The sequence below is a fragment of the Larimichthys crocea genome, chromosome IV (genome assembly GCF_000972845.2).
Source record: "Larimichthys crocea isolate SSNF chromosome IV, L_crocea_2.0, whole genome shotgun sequence".
In the NCBI taxonomy this organism is placed as follows: Eukaryota; Metazoa; Chordata; class Actinopteri; family Sciaenidae; genus Larimichthys; species Larimichthys crocea.
The window spans coordinates 5,441,805-5,463,650 of NC_040014.1; the positions used below are offsets into that span (position 1 = coordinate 5,441,805).

The window sequence follows — 21,846 nt, forward strand, 5'->3', positions numbered from 1 at the left end:
AGGGTATAATACTACAGTATCCTCAACATATAACCACCCAAAAAAGCAAAGAAAACTTTTACCGGAGAGGATTATTGCTGATTTTGCCATTTTAAAACCACAAGATCAGCACGAACCTGATATTCTTCACCAGTTATCCTTCTGCTTATATAACCTGATGAGAAACCCACATCCTACCCTTATCTGTCACTTATATCACACTGTTGTTATTAAGATTGAAGGTCTAGGTACATGTAATGATGTTTCCGAGGACGCCACGAGCTAAAGAAGGAAGAGGCAGAAACAAACCAGAAGGTATAAGAAACATAGAAGAAAAGGGCAGGCGAAGGGAGGGAAGCATGTGTCCCCCTCAGTTTTCATCAGCCTTGATTTGATCTACTTCCACTCCACCCTCCATTAGCACTGCACGCCCATCTCATTGCTATCATACGCCATATTTGACAACAAACTTCACCTCCCCACTTGCAGTGATGGAAGACTGCAAATAACACTGTTAAATAACACCTCTGCTGTTTTTTCTCTGAGTCTGAGTGGTTGTAAATGAGGAGAGATGTGTTTTCTGAAAGCAACAGTGCTGGTGACTCAGGGGCTGAATGGAGTGTGTTGTTTGGAGAGTGGCAGTGATTTATTTAATTATTATTTGATTTTCAGTATTTGAAAACGAATGGAAGCTCCAAACAAAGGCTGGAGATTTATAACTGGGTGGAGAGGTATTTTCTTCTCTAAGGTCTTCAACATAGAAACACAGCTGATCATTTAACCATACTGCAGCTGTAAACCTTCTCCTAAAAGGTACGCTGAACCCTCTGAACACGAGTGGCATGGCAGAGTAATGTTTTCATGTGCAGGTTCTTGTTTGGTTTGTAGGATGCAGATGACACATTACACGTTCCCACTTAGGTTCAGGACCCCGACAAAGAATCGCAAGACAAATGTGACTGGACACAAGATCATTTTGGAGATTGAACAATAATTTCTAACTTTTGCTCTTTTCCTTTCATGTGATATACTGTATGTCCTTTTTGGAAACACTCTGAGTTATTAAAACTTAAAATTAATATGCCCTCTGTTTACACTTGGTTGTGTTTTTAACAGCTCGACTCGGATCAACTCAGTTTGATTCATCTTGGCTTTGACTCAACATGACGCACTTTTGTTCCTTTTCTCAATTTACAGCTAGTTCCCCCTCAATGGAGTGCAAGTGAGTGGGACTCTTTAGCTGATTGTCATAGTGACACGAGTCAAACTACCATGACATGACCGTTAATTTGTCACAAACACAGAGGAGCAAAGAATCCTTTCCTTGTAACAAAGAGGATGGCTTATCAGCTTAGCAGTACATCAATTGACCACATGGCGGTTTTGCAGACTTCAGATTTTAAATCCTAGTCAATCATGGACACACTGCCATCGCAAATGGTCAGTCAGTGTGCGCAGCATCTGTGATTCTAGTAATGACTAGTGGTCTGAAGTGTTTTCCCCACACTATTTAGTATTGACTCAGCTTGCTTGGAACCTCAACCGAGGTGGTACCCAAAAAGTACGAGGTACTATCACAAAAGTGAATCAAGTAGAGCGAGAGTAGGCATATCATGCAGTAGGAACACGTCATTTCATGTGTCTTGTATGGATCAAATAGCGAATAAATATATGAAAAAAAGCTAGCACCAAAACGTTTCTGAAACATATTCTAGCCAGATGTTTCAAATGATAATGTTAAATTAATCCCTGAAGAGCAGAGAATATCATTTTTACTCCTCCCAGGTGAAATTACATCAGTAAACATAAAACATGTCTTGCTTGAAATTAATAAACATGATACATCCATGTGTTTGTGATAGTTTATGGATATTTCATTGCAGCAGATTTTAAATTTTCATCGGAAATATAAGATGGCCACAAAGATGACCAAACACTCTCTTGGGACAGTATTTTGAGTCAGGAGCATAAAAATTTCACAATATTTTAAAAGACACATGTGACACATTATATCTGAATGATCTGAATGAGCTGTAGCTAATGAGAAGATCCCATCTAGAGCTATGCAATCATCGTAATAGTAGTACAAGCTGCATTTGTATAGCACTCTACAAATTGCCTCTCAACCATTAACACACAAACACACACACAGATCATTAGGAGCTAGTGGGGTTCAGTGTCTTGCTCAAGGATACGGCGAGGTGGATAATAGGAGCTGGTCCACCACCCCAGCTGTTATTATCATATTCAGAAAGCATCTACGCTGAACTGATTCAGAAGGAATTGATTCTAATATCTGAATTCACCCAGTAAGTTTCTGTCTAACTTCAGCCTGTCTCATGGAGCTCCCTGATTGAGTGTTTAGTTTCAGAAAAGACTCTGTCCTGTGTGCCTTCCACTTCTCAATCATTGTTTGTAAGACTCTAAAGTTTGCTGTGTCTCTCATTAACTGTCTGTGTCTCCCGCTCGTTATATCTGCCTCTCCGTCAGTCATTAGCTGCCCCACCCCACCCTCCCGTCGGCTCATTGCGAGTGTGCGTTCTGCCAGCAGTGATCAAGCCCTCCCAGTGTGTCTGCTAATTCAATGACTGGAGCTTCTCCTCGTCTCTCTGCTGTTGTTAAATCACTGATACAAGCCGACCAGGAATTAGCCAATTACTGAATTACTGCTCCCCACCATGTCATTTAGCATTTAGCTCTGCAGCAAAATGGGGCTTAAATACGACAGGGAAAGAGGGGGAGTGCTGGGATGATTAGGATGCTGCAGTGTAGGCCCTGCTGTATTTATTAAAGGTTAAAGATGTATTATTGTCATGCGTATAATTATTTCTATTATTAACAGTTGCACAGGTCATAACACATGCATCACAAGTTATACTGGTGATACATTCATAATCATTGTATATCAGTAGCGACTGTGTGTGTGTGTGGTCAAATCATAGTATTAGTACAGTAGCTGTAGTCTGATTAAAGCCCCACACATTAGTTACTGTTGTTACCCCAGTCAAACGCATGGTTGAAAAAATTGTTCAATCTCCAAAATGATCTTGTGTCCAGTCACATTTGTCTTGCGATTCTTTGTCGGGGTCCTGAACCTAAGTGGGAACGTGTAATGTGTCATCTGCATCCTACAAACCAAACAAGAACCTGCACATGAAAACATTACTCTGCCATGCCACTCGTATTTAGAGAGTTCAGCGTACCTTTTAGGAGAAGGTTTACAGCTGCAGTATGGTTAAATGATGATGATGATAATGAAATAAATCACTGCCGCTCTCCAAACAACACATTCCATTACAGTTACAGGTGTTTTAGTAAGCAGGCTTTGTTCATTCTGCCTCAGCTCCACCAACATTCCACCTCTTTGCCCATGTTTAGATTATTCAGGAGCCAGAGCTACCCTAAATATATATTTAAGCTACATGATATCATGTTTTAAGGTCCAGTGTTTTTTTTTTCTACAGTAGCCCAGAAGGGACAAACTAAACATTGGCTCCAGATAGGGCCTTTGTTTCTTTTGCACTGTAGTTTCTCCCACTAAATCCTGACTGAGACTAACCTGCTGGTGATTCATGCAGAAGACATGAACATAAAGAGCAGCCTGGTTCTTAGTGTCACTTCATGCTGACGTAAGCTTGTGTGGCTGCTTGGCTTACAGGAAAGTCTTTCAGAATGAGAACTAAACATCGTGGTCTGCAAACCTTATCGTATCTCAGGTAATCAGTTTAAAGCTCCCAAATCCAATTAAAGAGCAGGAGCGTGTGCCTCAAACATTCTGATCAATATCTGGAGCCACTTTGAGGATTATCTTAGATTTATTACATCAATTATTTTAGGTAAAAAATACAAACCTGATACAAAATTTGGTATGCTGTTTAAAAATATATATATATTATTATGATATTACTGGCATAAATCAGTTTGTTACTTTTAATTTAAAAACATATTTATTTTTCTGAAGTATTCAGATTTTTTATTAAAAATTATGATCTGCTGTGCATACCAAATGGAAGCAGCTGAGGTCATTTATCAAGACTGTGCTTGACTTTGTGAAGTTGGCTTCATATTCAGATAGATTACAAGATATGCTTTATGAAGCTTATTACTTCACTTATGTCAACAGATGGTCTCAAGTCAGGGCATGTACACATGTACCTGTTGTCTGTATAAAAGCAGTTGTAGTGTTTGCACTAGTTCTTGTAATATTACAGGTATCTGCTGCGTATCTGTGTGTCCACAGCAGTGTCAGTAGTATTCTCAGATGTACTAGTGTTGCAGTACCTGGTGTGTATCCTCTGTCCACAGTCAGGCTGGGGAAGGGCATCGGTCTCAGGCTGAACTTGTTGTGAGTGAAGCCGCAGGAAGGTGAAGGCAGGATACCAGGATACTGAGAGGAGTCCAGAGCCGGCACCGGGATGGCACTGACCACCGCTGAAACACCAAACAGTCAGTAAACCAGTCAGCCACACAGTAAGAAACAAGAGTCAGCAGACACGTCTAGTTTTGAGTATTTCAGTGAAATTAATACCTGAATCATGTCAGAGTTTAATATCATCAACATCATGTTACACAACAGCACAGGCAGTAAACCAGTGAGCACAACGACCTCAGAGAGTTCAAATTGTGACCTTGAGAGGAAACAGCAGGGTGTGAAACTCACACACACACTGCCTCAGATACACACACACACACGTCTCTTAAAGCCAGCTGAAGAGATGTGTGTGTGTGTGTGTGTGTCTCTCACCATCTCTTTCGTCACATCCAGTCGTGCTCGAGCTGCATTCGATAGTGTGTTTTTCCCTTGTTGCTGCATGTTGATGTAATATTTGTGGACTAAAGTAAACAGTCTACACTGCTGCAGCTCTGAACACACACATCAAGTCTGCTGAGCCTGCTGTCCATTACGAATATAATCAGCTGAACGGAAATGAAACTGAAAAATAAACCTTAATAAAGCACCACAAAGTAACAGTGTACAAACACGTGTCACACAGTCACAATATGGTTCTTTGGCTTATTAAAGGAATAGTTTGACATTTCGGTAAATGTATTCATTATTAAATAAAGCTACAGCACGCTGCCTGGTTTTATGAAGAGTTACAGGCTGGAACTATTTCTTGGCTGGACTAGTAACACTCCTTGAGCCTTGCCATCATGGTGAAGTTGCCAGGCAACCAGCAAAGACGCATCGGCTGTCTGTCAGTGTCATAGTGGATGTGCTCAACCATAATAGCACATAAAATACTCTTCAGGCCGCACTTACGTGACTTGTTACATGTCATGAAGACACTATTGATAAAAATTTAAGCATGCGTCATTTCAGACTTGCATGAGACGAAGTGGCTGAAAAATTCATCAGTTGCGCGTCTGAAACGTCTCTGTGGAACCTGTGAAGACCACTCTGTGCACCGGGGTTCTGTCACGTCCCCTGTTGTGCTTCCATCCTGCTTGTTGGAGGACAAATATCTTTAGTCTTCAACTACTCTGATCTGACAGCCAAAGTCATGTGATGAAACGCAGCATTGCTGCATATTATTATCTTATTTTCATCCATCTATTTTCTGTAACCACTGTCACGTCACAGCTGCAGTTCAACTTGCATCTGTGTCTGTGTCTTTGGCCATAACCTCCAAATAATACCGGGCATGGATGTGATGGATGTTTTAAACCCCACCGGCTCAGAGCAGGAAGTCAAACACAAAAACGGCATAGAGAATCTGGTTGATTTTCAAAATAAAACATCCTATGCAAACTTCTGATCATAAACACGTGAAACAACTTAACTACGTAGCATATTTACAAATTTAGTAGCAGGAGAAATGATCAAATCTGACCAAGTAAACAAGGTCTGGCTTCTGACTACTGGTGGAGTTGAAGGTCACGCAGGGAACAGACCAAAAGAGAGTCGAGGCTGCGAAGATTTCTCCCCTACCCCACATTATGTCAACGCAAACTTTTCCTCATTGTCCGTTACAGGACGTCTGAATGTGTGTAATAACCTTTATGTAACACACACGCATCAATAAAGCTTTTTCAATTGAATTCTAACTGACTGACAGGAAAGAGACGCAAGAAGAGTTTCCTTCTGCCTCCTGTTCTTTTCAACCACGGGGTCTGATCCTACTGAGCCTGATCAATACTGGGATTGAGTGGAAAGTATTGATAATCTGGAAGCAGCAAGGCTGTGATCAGCAGCTTAAGAAGGTGTGTGTGTGTGTGTGTGTGTGAGAGAGAGAGAGAGTGTGTGTGTGTGCGGTTTGTTCTTTGCTGTATTTGTGCTGTGATCATTTAAAGAGGCAGGGTCTGATTACAGCAGCCAGATGACCAAAGATGAGCAAGTCGGGTCGATACTGGTATTGATTGATGATATTGACAGTTTTGGTGCAGCGAGGCAGTGAGCTACAGGTTAAAGACAGAGAGAGGGAGAGACGGAATGTCAAAGACAAGAGGAGACAGAAACACAGAGCGAGATGAAGAAAGTTTGGTTTTGGAATTTGAGAGACACAAAGATAAATCACAGCAGAAAATAAAGAAAGAAAGTGACAGAAAATAAAGACAGAGAGATAGAAACAGAAAAACAGATGAGAAAGACAAAAGAATGAACGAATAAAGAACCAGAAGAAGAGTCAGAGGAGGTCAGAATCAGGTGGAAAAGATAAAGAAGGTAAAAAAAGACCAAGAGTGGAGATGATGACAGGGAGAGAAAACAGAAAATAGAGATCATCATAAGAAAGAGATGCAGAAGTGAGACAAACTGATAGAAAGCGAGAGAAGAAAAACACACGGAGAGATAATAACAGGAGGTAGATAAAGAGATCAGAAGGTCTGTCGTCTGCTCAGCAGAGACGTGAAGAAGCCTGGAGCTGCTTCAGTACAAACAGACAGTAAGAGACAGAAAGAAAGTGCGGAGCTGCAGGGAGCTTACATTTAACACACCGTCAACTGATCTCAGATCATCTGCAAGAGGCTGCAGTGTGGTGACGTTCTCACAACGTTACACCAACAAAAAACAAACAAATCAGACGAACACTCATTTTATACATCCAGACCTCGACAACTACCAGTGTTGTGGGTAATGCGTTACAAAGTAATAACTTACAAAGTAATTACTTTTTTCGTGTAACATGTAATGTAACGTGTTAGTTTCGTGCATTAAGTAATCAGTAACTTCGTTATTTTTTAAAGAAGTAATCCGTTGCTTTAAGAATTTCTCCGGATAAAGAAAGAAAGATTCCGACTGCAGCCTGCTTTTTGTCAGACAGTACTGTGCCACCTGCACCTGCTGTGATGATGCGTCTGTGCCCTGCTGACCTACGTTACCTGTGTGTGTGTGTGTGTGTGTGTGTGTGTGTGTGTGTGTGTGAGTGTGAGTGTTTTCGAACCGCTGGCAAGATGGCAGAGAGGACAGATTTTGAATTGTGGAAGTACGCAAATAATTTTCAATTCACCAGCGAAAAGGACAAGAACAACATAACGGTAAAATGCACACTGTGCGTTGGTGAAAAGCTTTTGTTGACCACAAAAAATTACACTACCAATTTCAAAAAACAGCTTTTATCCAATGCCGACTGTCTTTCCTGTTATTGTCATCCTGCAGAGTTAGTTTGGTTGGATGACTGACGTTATTCATTGTCAGGACTTCTCTGGGCATTTAAAGCAGGCTGTGTGTCTGTGTCAGTTAAGTAGCAGCATGTGCGAGGCGCTGCAAGCAGCTTTTCATTTTTGGTAACGCATGAGTACTCGAACGCGTTACTTTTATTCATAGCTGTAACGTAACAGATTACTTTTAATTGACGGTAACGTTGTAACCTAATTAACTACTTTCCAAAGTAACTATACCCAACACTGCTCATTACACAAAAAACCTGAAGGAAGCAGACCAGCATAGGAAAATTGAAGATAACCAGCATGTGACACACAAAGTTTGAATATATGGAGGAAAAGTTTGAATATATAGAGGGAAAGTTTGAACATATAAAGGAAAAGTTTGAATATATGGAAGAAAAGTTTCAATATATGAAGGGAAATTTTAAATATATGGCAGGAAAGTTTCAATATATGAAAGAAATCTAAGGCACTGGTGCCATCTTGTGTTTTCAATGTACAATATTATTCCTTATAGAAGAAGAAATGTGTCTGCAAGAAATGTGACTATGATAAATATATAATAAACAGATAATAAACACCATAATACTGGTATCCATATTCAACACCATGTACCAACTTGGGCATCAGATATTGATCACATTCAGGTGCAAAAAACAGCCAGTAGCTACATAAATGGGAAGGATAAATGGGAAGGTCATTTTTGAATAAGTAAACTTATTCATATAGTAAACTATGTACTATATACCTTTTTATAAATAAATACAATGAAAATAAAGCCTTTTAAATAATTTTCATGAGTTTTGAATAATTTACAAATATACTTTGTTTATTACAAATGTATTCTGATTATTTGTTGTCTTTTTATGTATTATTAAAATAAAAAATAAAAATGACCCTGTAAACTATCCAATAATGGAGGTTTTAATAGAGCAAAAATGTTTCAATATCTATTCTGAAAATGTTTTAAAAATGGTTCTAAAAGTCGATTATGATTCTACAACAATGTCTTTCATTTTTGAACGAGATATTGATGTTTGACTCACACTGCTCTCTCCTGTACATTCCTCCAGTGACACATTCTTTTGTCATCAGGACAACATCATTCTTTTTGTTTTTATCTAATAGCTTTTACTGTCAGTACTGTTGATTTTTGTACGGACCGCAAAGACTGCAAAGTCATGGCTCAGGTGAAAAATGACTGAAGGCGAGAGGAAACGGAATGAAGAAGTCCTCCAGACTGAACTCTGACAAAAGGATCAGATGAAAGAAAAGTTCTGAAGTGAAAAACACGACAGGCAACGGAAAGAGAGAAAGACACAGATCAGAGTAGAGGACGGGTCTGTATGTTGGCAGAGAGAGCCTGAAGGGTTTTCCTGTTTTACTGTGACCCACATATAACACACACACACACACACACACATGCACACGTATTCATGAAAACACACAGGAGAGCTTGCCACATGCGAGAAAAAACGAGCCACATGCTGACTCACACTCCTGACAAAAACAGACAGCACTGAATCCTGGTTGTTCCTGTTCGCTGTTTGTTACAGCTGCAGTAAACAGAAGAAGAATAAGAAAGGCAGAGAAACGAGGACACGAGTCCTTAAAGACTGGGAGTGGGATAATTACGATGTGAAACTTTCAGCTCAGAGTGAAGTGACTGAGCACACACTCCGCAGAGAGAGGAGGCAGTAATTAGACGATGTGTTTCCACAGACGAGAAACTGGTTCACGGATGTGTCGTGGTGTCGCTTGCTGTTCTCGGAGATCCTGCAGATGTTCTATGTCAATCTGCCGATGGATTGAGGCACTTTTACACAAAGCCATTTATAGACAGCTACAAACGCCATGAACTCCACCCGCAGTGTGACGGAGCTGCCTGGAGGTGAAGATGATGGAAGTGAGACACAGCTGGGACCTGTCCTTCAAATGTGGCTTGACTATTTAAAGATAACACATCCTCATCAAACTAAAATGATCTGATTTGGTTTGATTTGTTAGCGCTGCACTCTTATTTTGAAATGCCAGCAGAGTATGGACTGGGACAATACATTCATGGACATATTCTGAATGCTGTGGTTTGTTACAGGTGTCATTTTGCCACTTCGCAATTCTCCCGGTTTACACACTTCAACTATACTGATAATATTTTATATTAACATATTGTGCAATATATTATATAATAGTTATGTAATAGCTAGGATGCTGTATTAAAGTGACATGCTCAACGTCCTCTTTGGTCTCTTCTCCTCTGCCATTATGTCCAAAGACTGCTGAGCCCCAGTTACATTGCCCACTTGCCAAGCTCTGGTTCCGGCACGACACCAGCATTTATACTGTAAAACTAACAGCACTTTGTCCTCACAGTTTTCTAGGAGACCTGTAGACAACCAGGACTTTGTGGGGGTGGAAGGCCAGTTTTTCTTGACAGATTTATTGAACTTTGAAGAAGATGTCAGCCACTAGTGCTGTTATTGAAAAGACAAATGGATGCTGGAGGAGTCATTTTATAACCTGAAGATTTACTGTTCATTTTTATGGAAATTCAAAGAAATCTTTTCCTGAAATGATCCGATATGACCAGAGATATTACACAGAGAGTCTCATGGGACGCAGTGACCTTCAAGCTAAAGGGTCATGGGAGTGATTGTAGCTTTAAAAACCATGTTTTTGATTTAAAAAATGTCAATAGGAGTGGATTATTTGAAAATCATGTTCATTGTCTGGAAAATGAGCTGCATCCTCTTCATGACCGTGAACAGGGGCAGACTCAAACATGAAATGATCTGAGAAAAAAAATCTGATAACAGAAGAATAAATAATACCAGGACAACTTGCATGTGGTTTCACATTCTGATTATACTGTTATACTGTTATACATGTATTTGTGTGAGTAATTGTGTAACACAGTCTCACGGGGTTGCTACAAGTGTGGACGAAGTCTGTGTTCTTCTGCTGTTTCCCCTTGTCATTTTACATGTTCTTCTCGTGTCTTTGTGGCTTCTCTCGGTGTACTCCGGCTTCCTCTCACAGTCCAAAGACATGGCCATACCAGGTTCATTGGTGACTATAAATTTCCCATGGGTCTGTATTTGAGTCTCTCGTCTAATCTAAATATCGGTAAAGACGTGGATCAGCAGCAGACCAGAGGTGGGCTGAATGACACCTGGGTGCTTTAATAAGCCATCCCTAACGGCCTATTAATGCGGCCACTTATGGAGATTGACTCACCTCTGTAGCCTGTCTCAAGCGGCCGCTCGAGGAATTACAGTTTTTAGCACTTCCATATTGGCTTCATTTCCCAGCACTGGAAGTTGCTGCTTGGTTGTACCTCACCTCTTGCCCAATGTCAGTTGATATCCCTGATAGGTGTAAGCAATTACTGAAAATGGATGGATTGATGTTGGATGCTGGTTTCTAGTCGTTCTCTGTGTGTGAGGGCCATGTCCAGCTGCCCCCAGTCTTCAGTTTCTTTTTTTGGATTAGGCCTGCCCGTCTAGACCGGAACCTCATCTGTCTCCCAGTCACCACACCCTCATTACACGCCGATCCCCAGAGAACGCCCCCGAGCTATGCCATCATCATCTATCTCTGTGACAATAAACTCTCTTCAGCTGATTGATGATGATCCGTGTTTGCATCTAGGTTCAACAGCTCTGCTTTAATAACAAGTCATCATTTAGGCTGATGATAAGATGTCTGTGCCTTAACCATCGCAGCACTGTCACGTCACACGGCAGATTTATTTTCAGCGCTGATTCGTGATGTTTTAGAAGGTGGAGGCCATCAGAGGGTAAAGGCAGGATTGTTCTGCAACAACTTGGCGCTAAACTTTTTCACAATTCATCATGTGTTTGTAGAGAAATAAATGTAGCTCAATACTCCAAACATATGAGTGTGAATAGTGTTATTAGTGAACAGTGTCACTGCTCAAGATTTTTCAGCGATCTGGACATTTATAAACCGATACACAATTCTGCTCTTTCTTCTCACTTTTATTCTTCATCTCCCCTCAGCAGCTTGTCCTCCTCCCCTCAGATGTTCTTACTCTGCCCTCTGCCCTGTGAGTCCTTCTGAAGGAACATACAGGCTAATTATCAGTGTGAGTGCGTGGCTGTGAGTGTGTTATTCATGTGTGTGTTCTCTCATCCCTTTGACTTCACTTCTGCGTTTGCATGAAAGACTTTTTACATCTCGACCACTCCGCCATGAGAGAGAGAGATGAACTGTCATCACCCCTGATATGTCACATGACATTCCATGCAGCAGTGTTCAGTTGATGTCGAGTTTGGTTCTGGATGCAGGAATCTGTGCAGGCTTTTACTGAGAACTGAAAAACAGTCCTTACAAAGGATCACATGGAATTTACCACCCATGAAAGATATGTTACATGTGATTAAAGCCCTTTTGTACCATGAACTAACCGACTTTAAATCATTTTGTAATCCGGTGAATGATGTCATCTGTAAGTTTGTTCTCACACCATATAACTTTGTACAATCACCTGCAAGAAGTATGACACTCTTTACGTCACTAAGTCACACACCACCAACTATTTCACTCATTTTGGTGAAACTGGATCATATTTTATGGAGAAAATGTTTTCTGGGGCTGGTGTCATGCCAGAACTGGAGCTGGGCAAGTAGACAATGGCACCAGACTCAGCATCCTCTATGGACATAATGACAGAGGCAAAGAGACCCAAGAGGACGCTGATGGAGGAAGCTAAGAAGAGGAAATGAGCAAGCAAGAATGACAAGAGTAAATCTGGGACTGATTTCTAGAGGTTGGTGAGAGTGTAACTGTTGCTACTTTAATCTTCATATTCATTTAATATTCCTTTTCATTTTGTATAAGAAACTCATTTTGTGAATTATCTGGTTATTTTTGTAATTGTTCACATGCTTCTATTATGAAAGGCTAAGGGTACTTTTATTTTGAAGCCTACGTTGAGCTGTCGTGCCTGTAGCGTTTGCCTAACGGCAGAGAGAAGCAAGCGTGGTCACTTCGTGACACACAGCGGCCCAGCTTAGGTGTGATGCTGTCGAGCTACACAGTTAAAAGGTTACATGGTGAAGACAGAAGAACTAGATTTCCTTTCATGGCATGCAGCCAACGAGGTATTTGTTTGTCTTTATTTTTTGTAATGAATGTTTACTTGAGAATATCGAGTGTGTTAATAATGTGAGCTGTAATACTATGTATTGCCAGTTTCACGGTTTGCGGAGGTCTTTGGACGGTTGTGGAGAGTTGGAGACTTCAATAAACCCGTTGAAGAAATCACTTGCGTCTGCACATGCTTGGGAGGGAGTCACAGAGAGCTTGGTGAAATAAAAGACAGACTCCGAGCTGGGCTGACTGCTGTTGGACTAGTCAGCTGCTGCTGGGTCTGCTGTTGGTGACCTGGTTGATGTTTGGCTGTTAGCAAAGCTGTTGCAAGTTTTTGATCATACGTAATGTAACCATACAAATACACGTGTACAGCTGTCCATATTATATATACATATATAAGTGGAGTGTCGCTTTAATTCATGTTAAGAAGGCACATATGATCTTGAGTTATTTCACAGGTGAAAGTAACGATGGCAGTAAACAATGCTGCTTGGCTCATTAGCATGGTCATTGTGCTGAAAACCTTTGTACAAAGAAAAGTTCCGTTAAAGGAGTTCCTCCAAACACGCACACAGAGCTGTGTTACTTACGTGTGTTGCTCGGCTGTGAGTCCATAGGAATCATCATTTTGCCTCGTGTTCCCCTCCTGGCAGCCAGGGAGCGCTCCAGAGTGGAGATACTGCTGGATGCCTCGTCGGCGTCAGCTCCTGAAACATCAGAGCGTTCAAACATCAAAAACAAGGATTCAAACGTTTTCTCCCTCTTCTCTAAACACTCAGAGAGAGCTAAATAATGTTTCCCACTGGAAGGTATTATTTATATATTGTTAATACATTAGAATCAGGCTTCGTTACACAGCTAATTTAACCGAGCCTCATAATGGAAATACATGAATCAGTTAGTAGTAATAGGAATGGAGAAAAGAAGAAATTATAAAATCTTTTAGTTTTAGTGCTCAATACTGTGGAGGTTTGTTATAACCAGGCAATAGACAGACAGGTGAACCCTAATATGAAATCTGCATCTATATATCTATAAAAGATGCAAATCAAAGTTAATAAGCAGAAAAAAATTAATAATGAAATCATAAAACAGGGCACTTGTTTTTCTTAAAAGCTCTGAGGCAAATTATGTTGTGTTCTATAAAAACAAAATCTAAGTAAACACAATTAATTAAGCAAGGTTTTATTTAATTGTTATTGTGCATATTTAAATAGAACCATTTAAATAACAAAATAAATGAATGAATCAACATCCTTCCTGTACCTGAGTGGCTGCTCTTGCTGCCCATCTGGCTCTCTGATTGGCTATGTGCCACCTGGGGTAGGTCCTGGCAGGACTGGATGGGCGAGTCGTGTCCAGAGGGGGCAACACTGGGAGCTTTCTCCATGTTCTTCATCTCCATCTCCTCATGGTGGATCCAGAGGTCAGGCGGTCGCAGGTCCTTCTGGCTGCCCTTTCTCTTACTGGCGCTGTGGCTCGCTCTCTTCCTGCAAAGAGGACCAGAAACAGGAAGTCAGTGGACAAATAGGAAGGAGGGCAGACATGATGTGAAAGAGAAGGGACTGAAGGACTGATGTAAGTGGACGACACAGGGCGGATCCCAAGTGTATATTCTTTATTCATTATTTGCATCTGTATTTATTGATATTCTGGCTGTGTCAAGAATTTGGTTATGTTGTCTTTTGCACACTGGAAATGATTTATTTGGCTAAATGTTCCAGGGAAAAACTGAAATGGGGCGATGTAACTCACATCGAACCGACACTCAGGGATTATCAGCTTTACGTGAATGAATGGAAATGACCATAAATGATGTTAAAGTGTCATAATAAGTTAAATGAAAAGATCTTTCTAATAAATGATGAATGTTGTTTGTGGTCTTTTGTTGTTGAGCTACAGTTAACACAGCATTTATATTTATTGATGTATCAGATCAGTCAGATCAATAAGTGATATTCAAACAGTGGCATGTCAGCTGGTAAAAGATTTATGTGAAGGCTGCTCTTGTGTATCCTCACGGCTCATCGGAGCAGAAATAAGAGCTTTGGAACGTCAATAATGACTTCTGGAAAAATCAGACATTTGGGACGCACCCACAGTGAACTATGGCTGGACTGCATTTCGTGTCTCTAGGCAACACCCCAAAATCCCTGCAGTGCATTAACACACCTGATCATCAGAACCATGACAGAAATGTTTGCTGCAACAGACAGGAAGGAAAAACAGGGTGCATCAAGGAGGACTGAAAGAAAATGAACACGTCCATTCTGTTCACACTACACTACTGCCATCACACAGATGAATGAGTCTTACTTCCTCTGCTGGGCGGAGGATCGGCGGGTGCAGATGAGCGCCACGATGACGACGACCACCATGGTGACCGCTCCCACAGAAACCACGATGATGACCAGCAGGTTGCTATTCTTCTGAGGCGTGGCGCTGCCATGGGGTGGTCGCATCTGACCAATGGGATTCTCTGAAAAACACAGAAAAGTGGAGGTGAGAAGATATGTAACACTGAGTTTCCTCTTAACTGAGGTAAGGGTTTGAGGTTTATGGAGGTCTGTGGCTGCCAATAATAAGATTAGTCATCTTAGTAAAAGTGATTTTTGAGTGCGTGATGTTTCAGCAAAAGTTAAAAATTCAAGTCAAATTATTCATTATGTGTGATGCCTTCAGGACAAAATTCAAATCCACATTTTAAAGGGCCAGTGTGTCGGATTTAGTGCCATCTAGTGGTATATTTGCTGACTGCAACCCCCTCACCCTGAAACTCCACCGGACACCGACACAAATGTGACTTTGTTTGCTTGTTCAGATACATAGATACATTGACTAGAACGGCCACGTATCCCTGCTCCAGCTGCGGCGACCGTGGCGCACACACAATGTGTCGCGCCAGCACCTGGTGGAATTTGGAGGTCAGACATCACCCTCTCCTTCCAAGTGTGAAACAGAAACTACGGTGGCTGCAAAACGCACAAAAACCTGCAGGGTTTAGTGGCGTCTGTAGATATAAAAATCTCATTCTGAGGTAACAAAATCATGACGATTCCCTTTTTCAGGTGATTATGCACTAATAAAAACAGAGTTATGAATATTCCATTTCATGTTCAGTTTTATTCTCATTATGGCGGTGTAGAGTATTGATTTTATTGGAAGTCACACTGCTTTGAAAGCTGACATTTATTACTCTGACATTTTGATTCAAGACTTAAATGAATGATTTCTTGTTAATCTAAACTGTGATGTTGATTTGCATTTCCAAAGGTTTGAGAGACGAGAAGCAGCAGCGCCGAACCATAAATAATGCATTTTATTTCCATGATCCTGTTCATCCACCTTATTTAAGTCTTTTAATCACTATAATCACTGCAGTCTATTATGCTAAATAAAACAGACTGTTTAACCAAAAGCAACCTTTCGGATATAAAGACGCAGCTACAAAATAAAAGACTGCAGAATGAAACCCAAAGTGCTTTCACTGGACTGACAACACAAAGCTGCTGCTGCTGCTGTGCCAATCAATACACAATGTGTGTGTGTGTGTGTGTGTGTGTGTGTGTGTGTGTGTGTGTGTGTGTGTGTGTGTGTGTGACTGAGAGAATGAGTGAGTGTATGACAGGTGTAAAGGGAGAAAGGGGAATTGATGACACGCTCTGTCATTCATTAACTCGACCTTGGAGCAGAGAGAGAGAGAGAAAATAGGAAACGCGGGAGTAGCATGAAGTCTGGGGGGAGAGGAAGAGGAGGAGGGAGAGGAAGAGGGAGAGAAGTCAGGGGGTGAAAGGGTGGAAAAAAAGATGATAGAGATGCCTGAGAGGAGGAAAAAGAGCAGAATGGTGGGAGGAAGAGAGGAGAAAAAGCATCAGAGGGAGGCACTTTACCTCCTTCACCTCCTCTCTCCCCCTCTCTCTCTCTCTCTCTCTCTCTCTCTCTCTCTCTCTCTCCAGTCGGTCATCTCTCTCAATGAAAACCACAATCCATCACAGCTCACAGCTGCAGCACAGGGGCCATAATATCACTTTTTTTCTTTTCTTGTTTTGAGTTAGATTTCATCATCTTCCCCCCTTTTCTTTATATATATATATATATATATATATATATATATATATAAACAAACAAGTCAAACAGAAATCTGACTCTTTGCTCAGGGTTTTACTGGTTTCATGGTGGAGCTGAAGTAAAATCAAAAGGGGGTCTGGGGTGTCATTTAGCTCAGTTGGTGGAGCAGCCGCCCCATGTACAAAGGTTCAGTGATTGCTGCAGTGGCCCAGGGTTGGAATCCGACCTGTGGCTCATTCCCGCATGTTATTCCCCATCTCTCTCTCCCCACATTCCTGTCAGTCTTCAGCTGTCTCTGTCGAAAATAAAGGCCAAAAAAATATCTTTAAAATCAAAAGGGGTTCTTTGAGTTGGATGGATGGACAGACCGACTCATTGCTCTGCTCTGCAATGACACAGTTATTATTAGCTCATCGTCAGGTCAAAATGTTTTACCTCTTGTAACGTAATGATGATGATTAATGCATCATCAGTTGCTGCTTTGTTTTGTCCATTGTTGTGTTGTTGCTTTTTAATTTGTATGTCCATTTAAGATTTCATATATATATATATATATATATATATATATGAACCGAGTGGATAGATGGTCACAAGGTTGAATTTGAGATGCCAGACATTTTAAATTTAATTGAGAAAAATAGAAATTATTGTTTTATTTGTAGGATAGAAATGCTCCTTAAATATATGCAGGACCCCTAAATATGTGGACGTGCCAAAACTGCAGTTCAGCCACTTGAGGCTGGCTCCAGAAGTGAGTCAGTCTCCATAAGTCCCCATGTCCAAATGTCCAACTTCACAGCAGAAATAAACATGTTTACAGCCTGGTACAAAAAACTGTTTTGGTCTCTATAGCTAATTCCCCCGTTCATGACAACTATACTGAGGGTGAATGTATATACAACTCACCTGTTCAGATGATAAGGCTTAAAGTTATGAAGAATTAAGAGCGTGTCTGCTTTAATTAACAGGTAGATGCTGTCACAGGTAGCTTGTTTGAGAAACCAGGCTTCATTCAGTCCACCTTAGCTCGACCAGTGCTCCACCTCTTTGCCCACTTTTAGATTAGCTGGGAGGTGGCACAGGCAGGACTGCCAAGAAGGCGACAGTCAAAGCCACCAAACTGAGCTTAACAACAGCTCTTTAGCTGGGGTGACGTCACACACACAACATCCATGTTTTATACAGTCTATGTGCAAATTAGAATGACTTGACATTTCAACCATATCAGTAAAGAAGTTTGGAAAAGTTCTGTCAAACTGTTTCCAAGAATTAGAGTCTACCTCCATGCTTATGTTTTATGTCCACAGAAGAAGAAAGAAAGAAGACTATTGTGCAACTTAATAATGTTGAAATATGGGCGAGATGGGCTTTAGTTATGAGAGATTTAAATCAAAGCCTACGGACGTGATTGGATAAGGGCTAAATGAATAAATTAGACCTCAACCACATTCCTTGGAAAGTCATTTTTTGCCAGCTGAAATCTGAAACACACACCTCCTCCTATATCACGCTGCCAGCTACCCACTCTGTCTCTTTATGTAACTGCCCCCGAGTTCAAGATGAATCATCAAAAATATGTTTATGTCTCACAGGAAGAGAAAAGAGAGGCTTTTAAAAGAAATACTCAACAATATTTGTTGACATATATTGAGGATGGAACAAGAGAAACATGAACCAACACAATAATGGAATGTCTTTGATTATAGTTGACCCACTTTCAGGTACAGGTCACACTGTTATGGCTTGACTTGAATAGAACATTATATTATCATATTCATATAATATTATTAACAATGCTTTACTCTGACCAGGGGCTGTAGCTAACACTGAGATCATGTACTTGGTAATTTGGGAATTTGTCAGTTTTAATGCTACGAAACTGGGTATTTACAGGACTCTATATATTCAAACTTAACTTCTATCATGAAGTTTAAACACTGCATCTGTAAAGAGGACAGAGCAGCACAAAGGAGGTGTGGTATGAGATTTAAAGGATGGCAGGCATGCCTCAGCAGTCCAGGGTTGCAGCAACAATCTGCACTTATCTCTTTCCTTTTGCTTTACTTTACTGTAACATCCAACTTTCCCCACCGAGGGCCAACAAAAGTTTCTCTTATTGGAATAAATACCTGTAAGCAGACGATTCTGAATTTTATTCCTGGTAGTTAGGAGATAGCCTTCAGAGTGGCTTTCTGTTTGGAAATAAGTTTCTCTGCACCTGTACATTTCCTGGGCAGTTTCCTGGAGAGATTTAAAAAAAAAAAAAAAAAAAAAAAAACTTTTTGAAGGACCAGTGTATAAGATTCAAAGGCATCTAGAGGTGAATACCCCTCGCCTCACCCTCTCCTTCCTAGCGTGAAATGAGAAACTAAGTAGCCATAAAACTTGCAAAAAGTTGATCTGATTTGATTTGACCAGGGTCCAACATTGCAGACTCTGTGAAAGAGGACCACAACATCTGTACAAATAAAAGGATCAACAATTCTTATTTTCAAGTGATAATATGAATATTACATTCCATTTCTGCCACATTCAAAATAGAAAAGCTGTTGACGAATACAATGACTAACAAGAGCATCAGCTGACAGAGGGGAAGTCTGATAATAATAACAGGAGCATTAACAACCTCTGCTGAGATGCCCTTGAGCACGGCACTGCACCGCTCCAGCGGCTCAGTGACTATGGAATAATTTAGAGAAGCTCTGAGCAGCTTAAAGCCACACAACAATATCAACAAATCAGCACATGGGCAACAGGTAGTGAGGAAATCCTCACAAAGCACCAATGCTGGCTAATTTTCCATTATCTTTCATTTGTCTGTATACACTCACTTTTGTGCGATGTGAAGCCACGTCCTGCAGAGAGGAGGAACATGGCTGTTATACCTTAACAGCTAAGTGAAAATTCAGAGGAGGGTTCAAGGGATTAAGAACTCTTTTGAGTTCTTTGCTTAAAGCTGAGATATTTTTAACTTTAAATGGTTGAGTGGTATGAAGCTCTCATCTCTGACAACAGTCACCTCCTCTGGAGGAAACGAGGAGAGGATGAACCATCGTGAATGTGTGTGTCAGCAGCCAAACTGTGCGACACGCAGACTTCCAACCTGCTCAGATAGTGAATCGGAACCGCCGGCCGGATCAGATCACAGAGTCCTGTGCGGGCGATCAAGGTGGAGACGTGCAGAGCTATGTGACCTGGTGGAGGGAGTTGGAGGCGGATCTTCCCTGTAGGTCATCTTTCAAGTGAGAGGAAGCTCCGCGACATAAAGGACGACACCGCGTTAAAGCTGAAATACGGCGGAGCTGATGAACGAGGCATCGCCCCTGCTGACCCGCCATAAAGCCAGAGGAGGGCGGAGGTCACAGAGGACGGATTTATGAATGCCTCCGGCAGCAGCAGCAACAACGCTGACAAAATGTCCATCCACAGACACACACACACACACGCGCACACACACAGACACACACACACACACACACACAGTGCTCAAGTGTCCTCCACTGAGGCTCTGAATCACTGCCAGCTACAGACCCTGACCTTTGACCTCTCTGCAGGGGAGCGGTAACAGTTTTTCGTCATAGAAATGAGGGGAGACAGTTATGGTTATGGCCACGATTTGTATTATTAGCAATAACTTTAGCTTCAGCACTAGTTTCAGGGTTATTAATAGCAACTGTATTACTGATGGCATGAACACCCCTTCAGCATTAGTGTATGTACAATTAGAATTAATATTAGCATGAGTTAACATTTAATATTTAATTAGAATTATTGTTAGCATTTGCTTGAATATTATAACATTAGAATTAACATTTTTGTACAAGCATATCATATATATAAGAATATATCAGTGTCACACACATCACACACCATCTCCCCACCCCCAACCTCTTAGACCTCAACAATACAGCCATTACACGCAGAGCACTCAGTATAGCACACGACCCCAGCCACCCCCTCAACTCATCATTCGTACGTTCGTGCTTTATACCATCTCCTGCTATAGAATCCCTAAACAAAGCACCCTGGTAACCACCATAGGGGGTGCTACGCACAGGACAGGGAGGGTTGGATGTGTTTAAATGTGCTGCATTGAATGTATATTCTTGTTGCTATGTCGTGGTGTCTCTTTGTATCTTGTACTGAATATATGTATGTATGTCTGAAATGCATGTACAGGCTGCAGAAACAAATCTCCTGTAAAGGACAATCTGTGCACACCCAGCTGTTCGCCCTCTGCAAGTTTGATATTCTTTGTTGTATTGATATATTAGAAGTTAGAAGCTTCCTCTGTCACTGTAATGATCATCAATATTATTGTTTCTGTTTTTTGTCATTATATTAAAAGCAGCAGACATATGCCTCTACACTATTTTAATCCTCTTCCACAATAAAGATTATTATTTTCTCCAGTTTGTAACAACACTGATTGATGTTGAAACAGAAAATCTAATTAATTTCTGCTGCCGGCGGCAACTGAACAAGAAACAGGAAGGAAGACGCTAACGGACTGCAAATCAGCGATGTGAGGCTCCTCGTCAGGACGCAGCCAGTCGTTAAAGTTCAGACGTTGCTGAGCTGAGCGATCAGAGACAACATGTGAGTCGCTGTGACGATCTGATGACACTGCAGAATAACACACACACACACACACACACACTCGATCGGCTCAGCTCCCAGGAGATTTGTTCTCATTAGAGTATCAAATCCGATAATGAACCCAAATGTAAATCTCCTTTGTGACAGTCGGATTCAGTCAAGCAGAAGGACAAGTCTGTGTGTGTGTGTCTGTGTGTGAGAGAGTGTCTTACCGTTGATGCTGCTCCTGTCAATCAGGTTGGTGTCAGATGGCCAGTAGGCGTGGTCTCCACCTCGACCTGGAGGGTGAAAAAATAAACAGGAACATCAGGAAGGAGGAAAAAAAAAGTAAGAGAAAATTGCGGAGGTGAAGCAGAAAAAGAGTTATTTTATAGATGGAACTGAGAGACTGGTTCCTTGTTAGGAAGGAAATTACCTTGTTAAGATGGTGCACACACTAACACAAACACACACACAGGCAAAAACACACACATCACA

At 41.1% G+C, this 21,846-nt stretch overlaps 1 protein-coding gene across 1 annotated transcript in view; it reads right to left on the reverse strand.

Annotated features, from left to right (window-relative positions):
• Positions 1-21,846, reverse strand: part of dcc (DCC netrin 1 receptor) — a 239,903-nt gene that overhangs the window by 29,658 nt on the left and 188,399 nt on the right. Inside the window, exons 22-26 of the mRNA XM_019258599.2 lie at positions 21,582-21,647; positions 15,019-15,181; positions 13,969-14,192; positions 13,293-13,409; positions 4,261-4,410 (exon numbers count right to left, since the gene is read on the reverse strand). Coding sequence (XP_019114144.2) covers positions 4,261-4,410; positions 13,293-13,409; positions 13,969-14,192; positions 15,019-15,181; positions 21,582-21,647 — 720 coding nt within the window. The remainder of the gene's footprint in view (positions 1-4,260; positions 4,411-13,292; positions 13,410-13,968; positions 14,193-15,018; positions 15,182-21,581; positions 21,648-21,846) is intronic.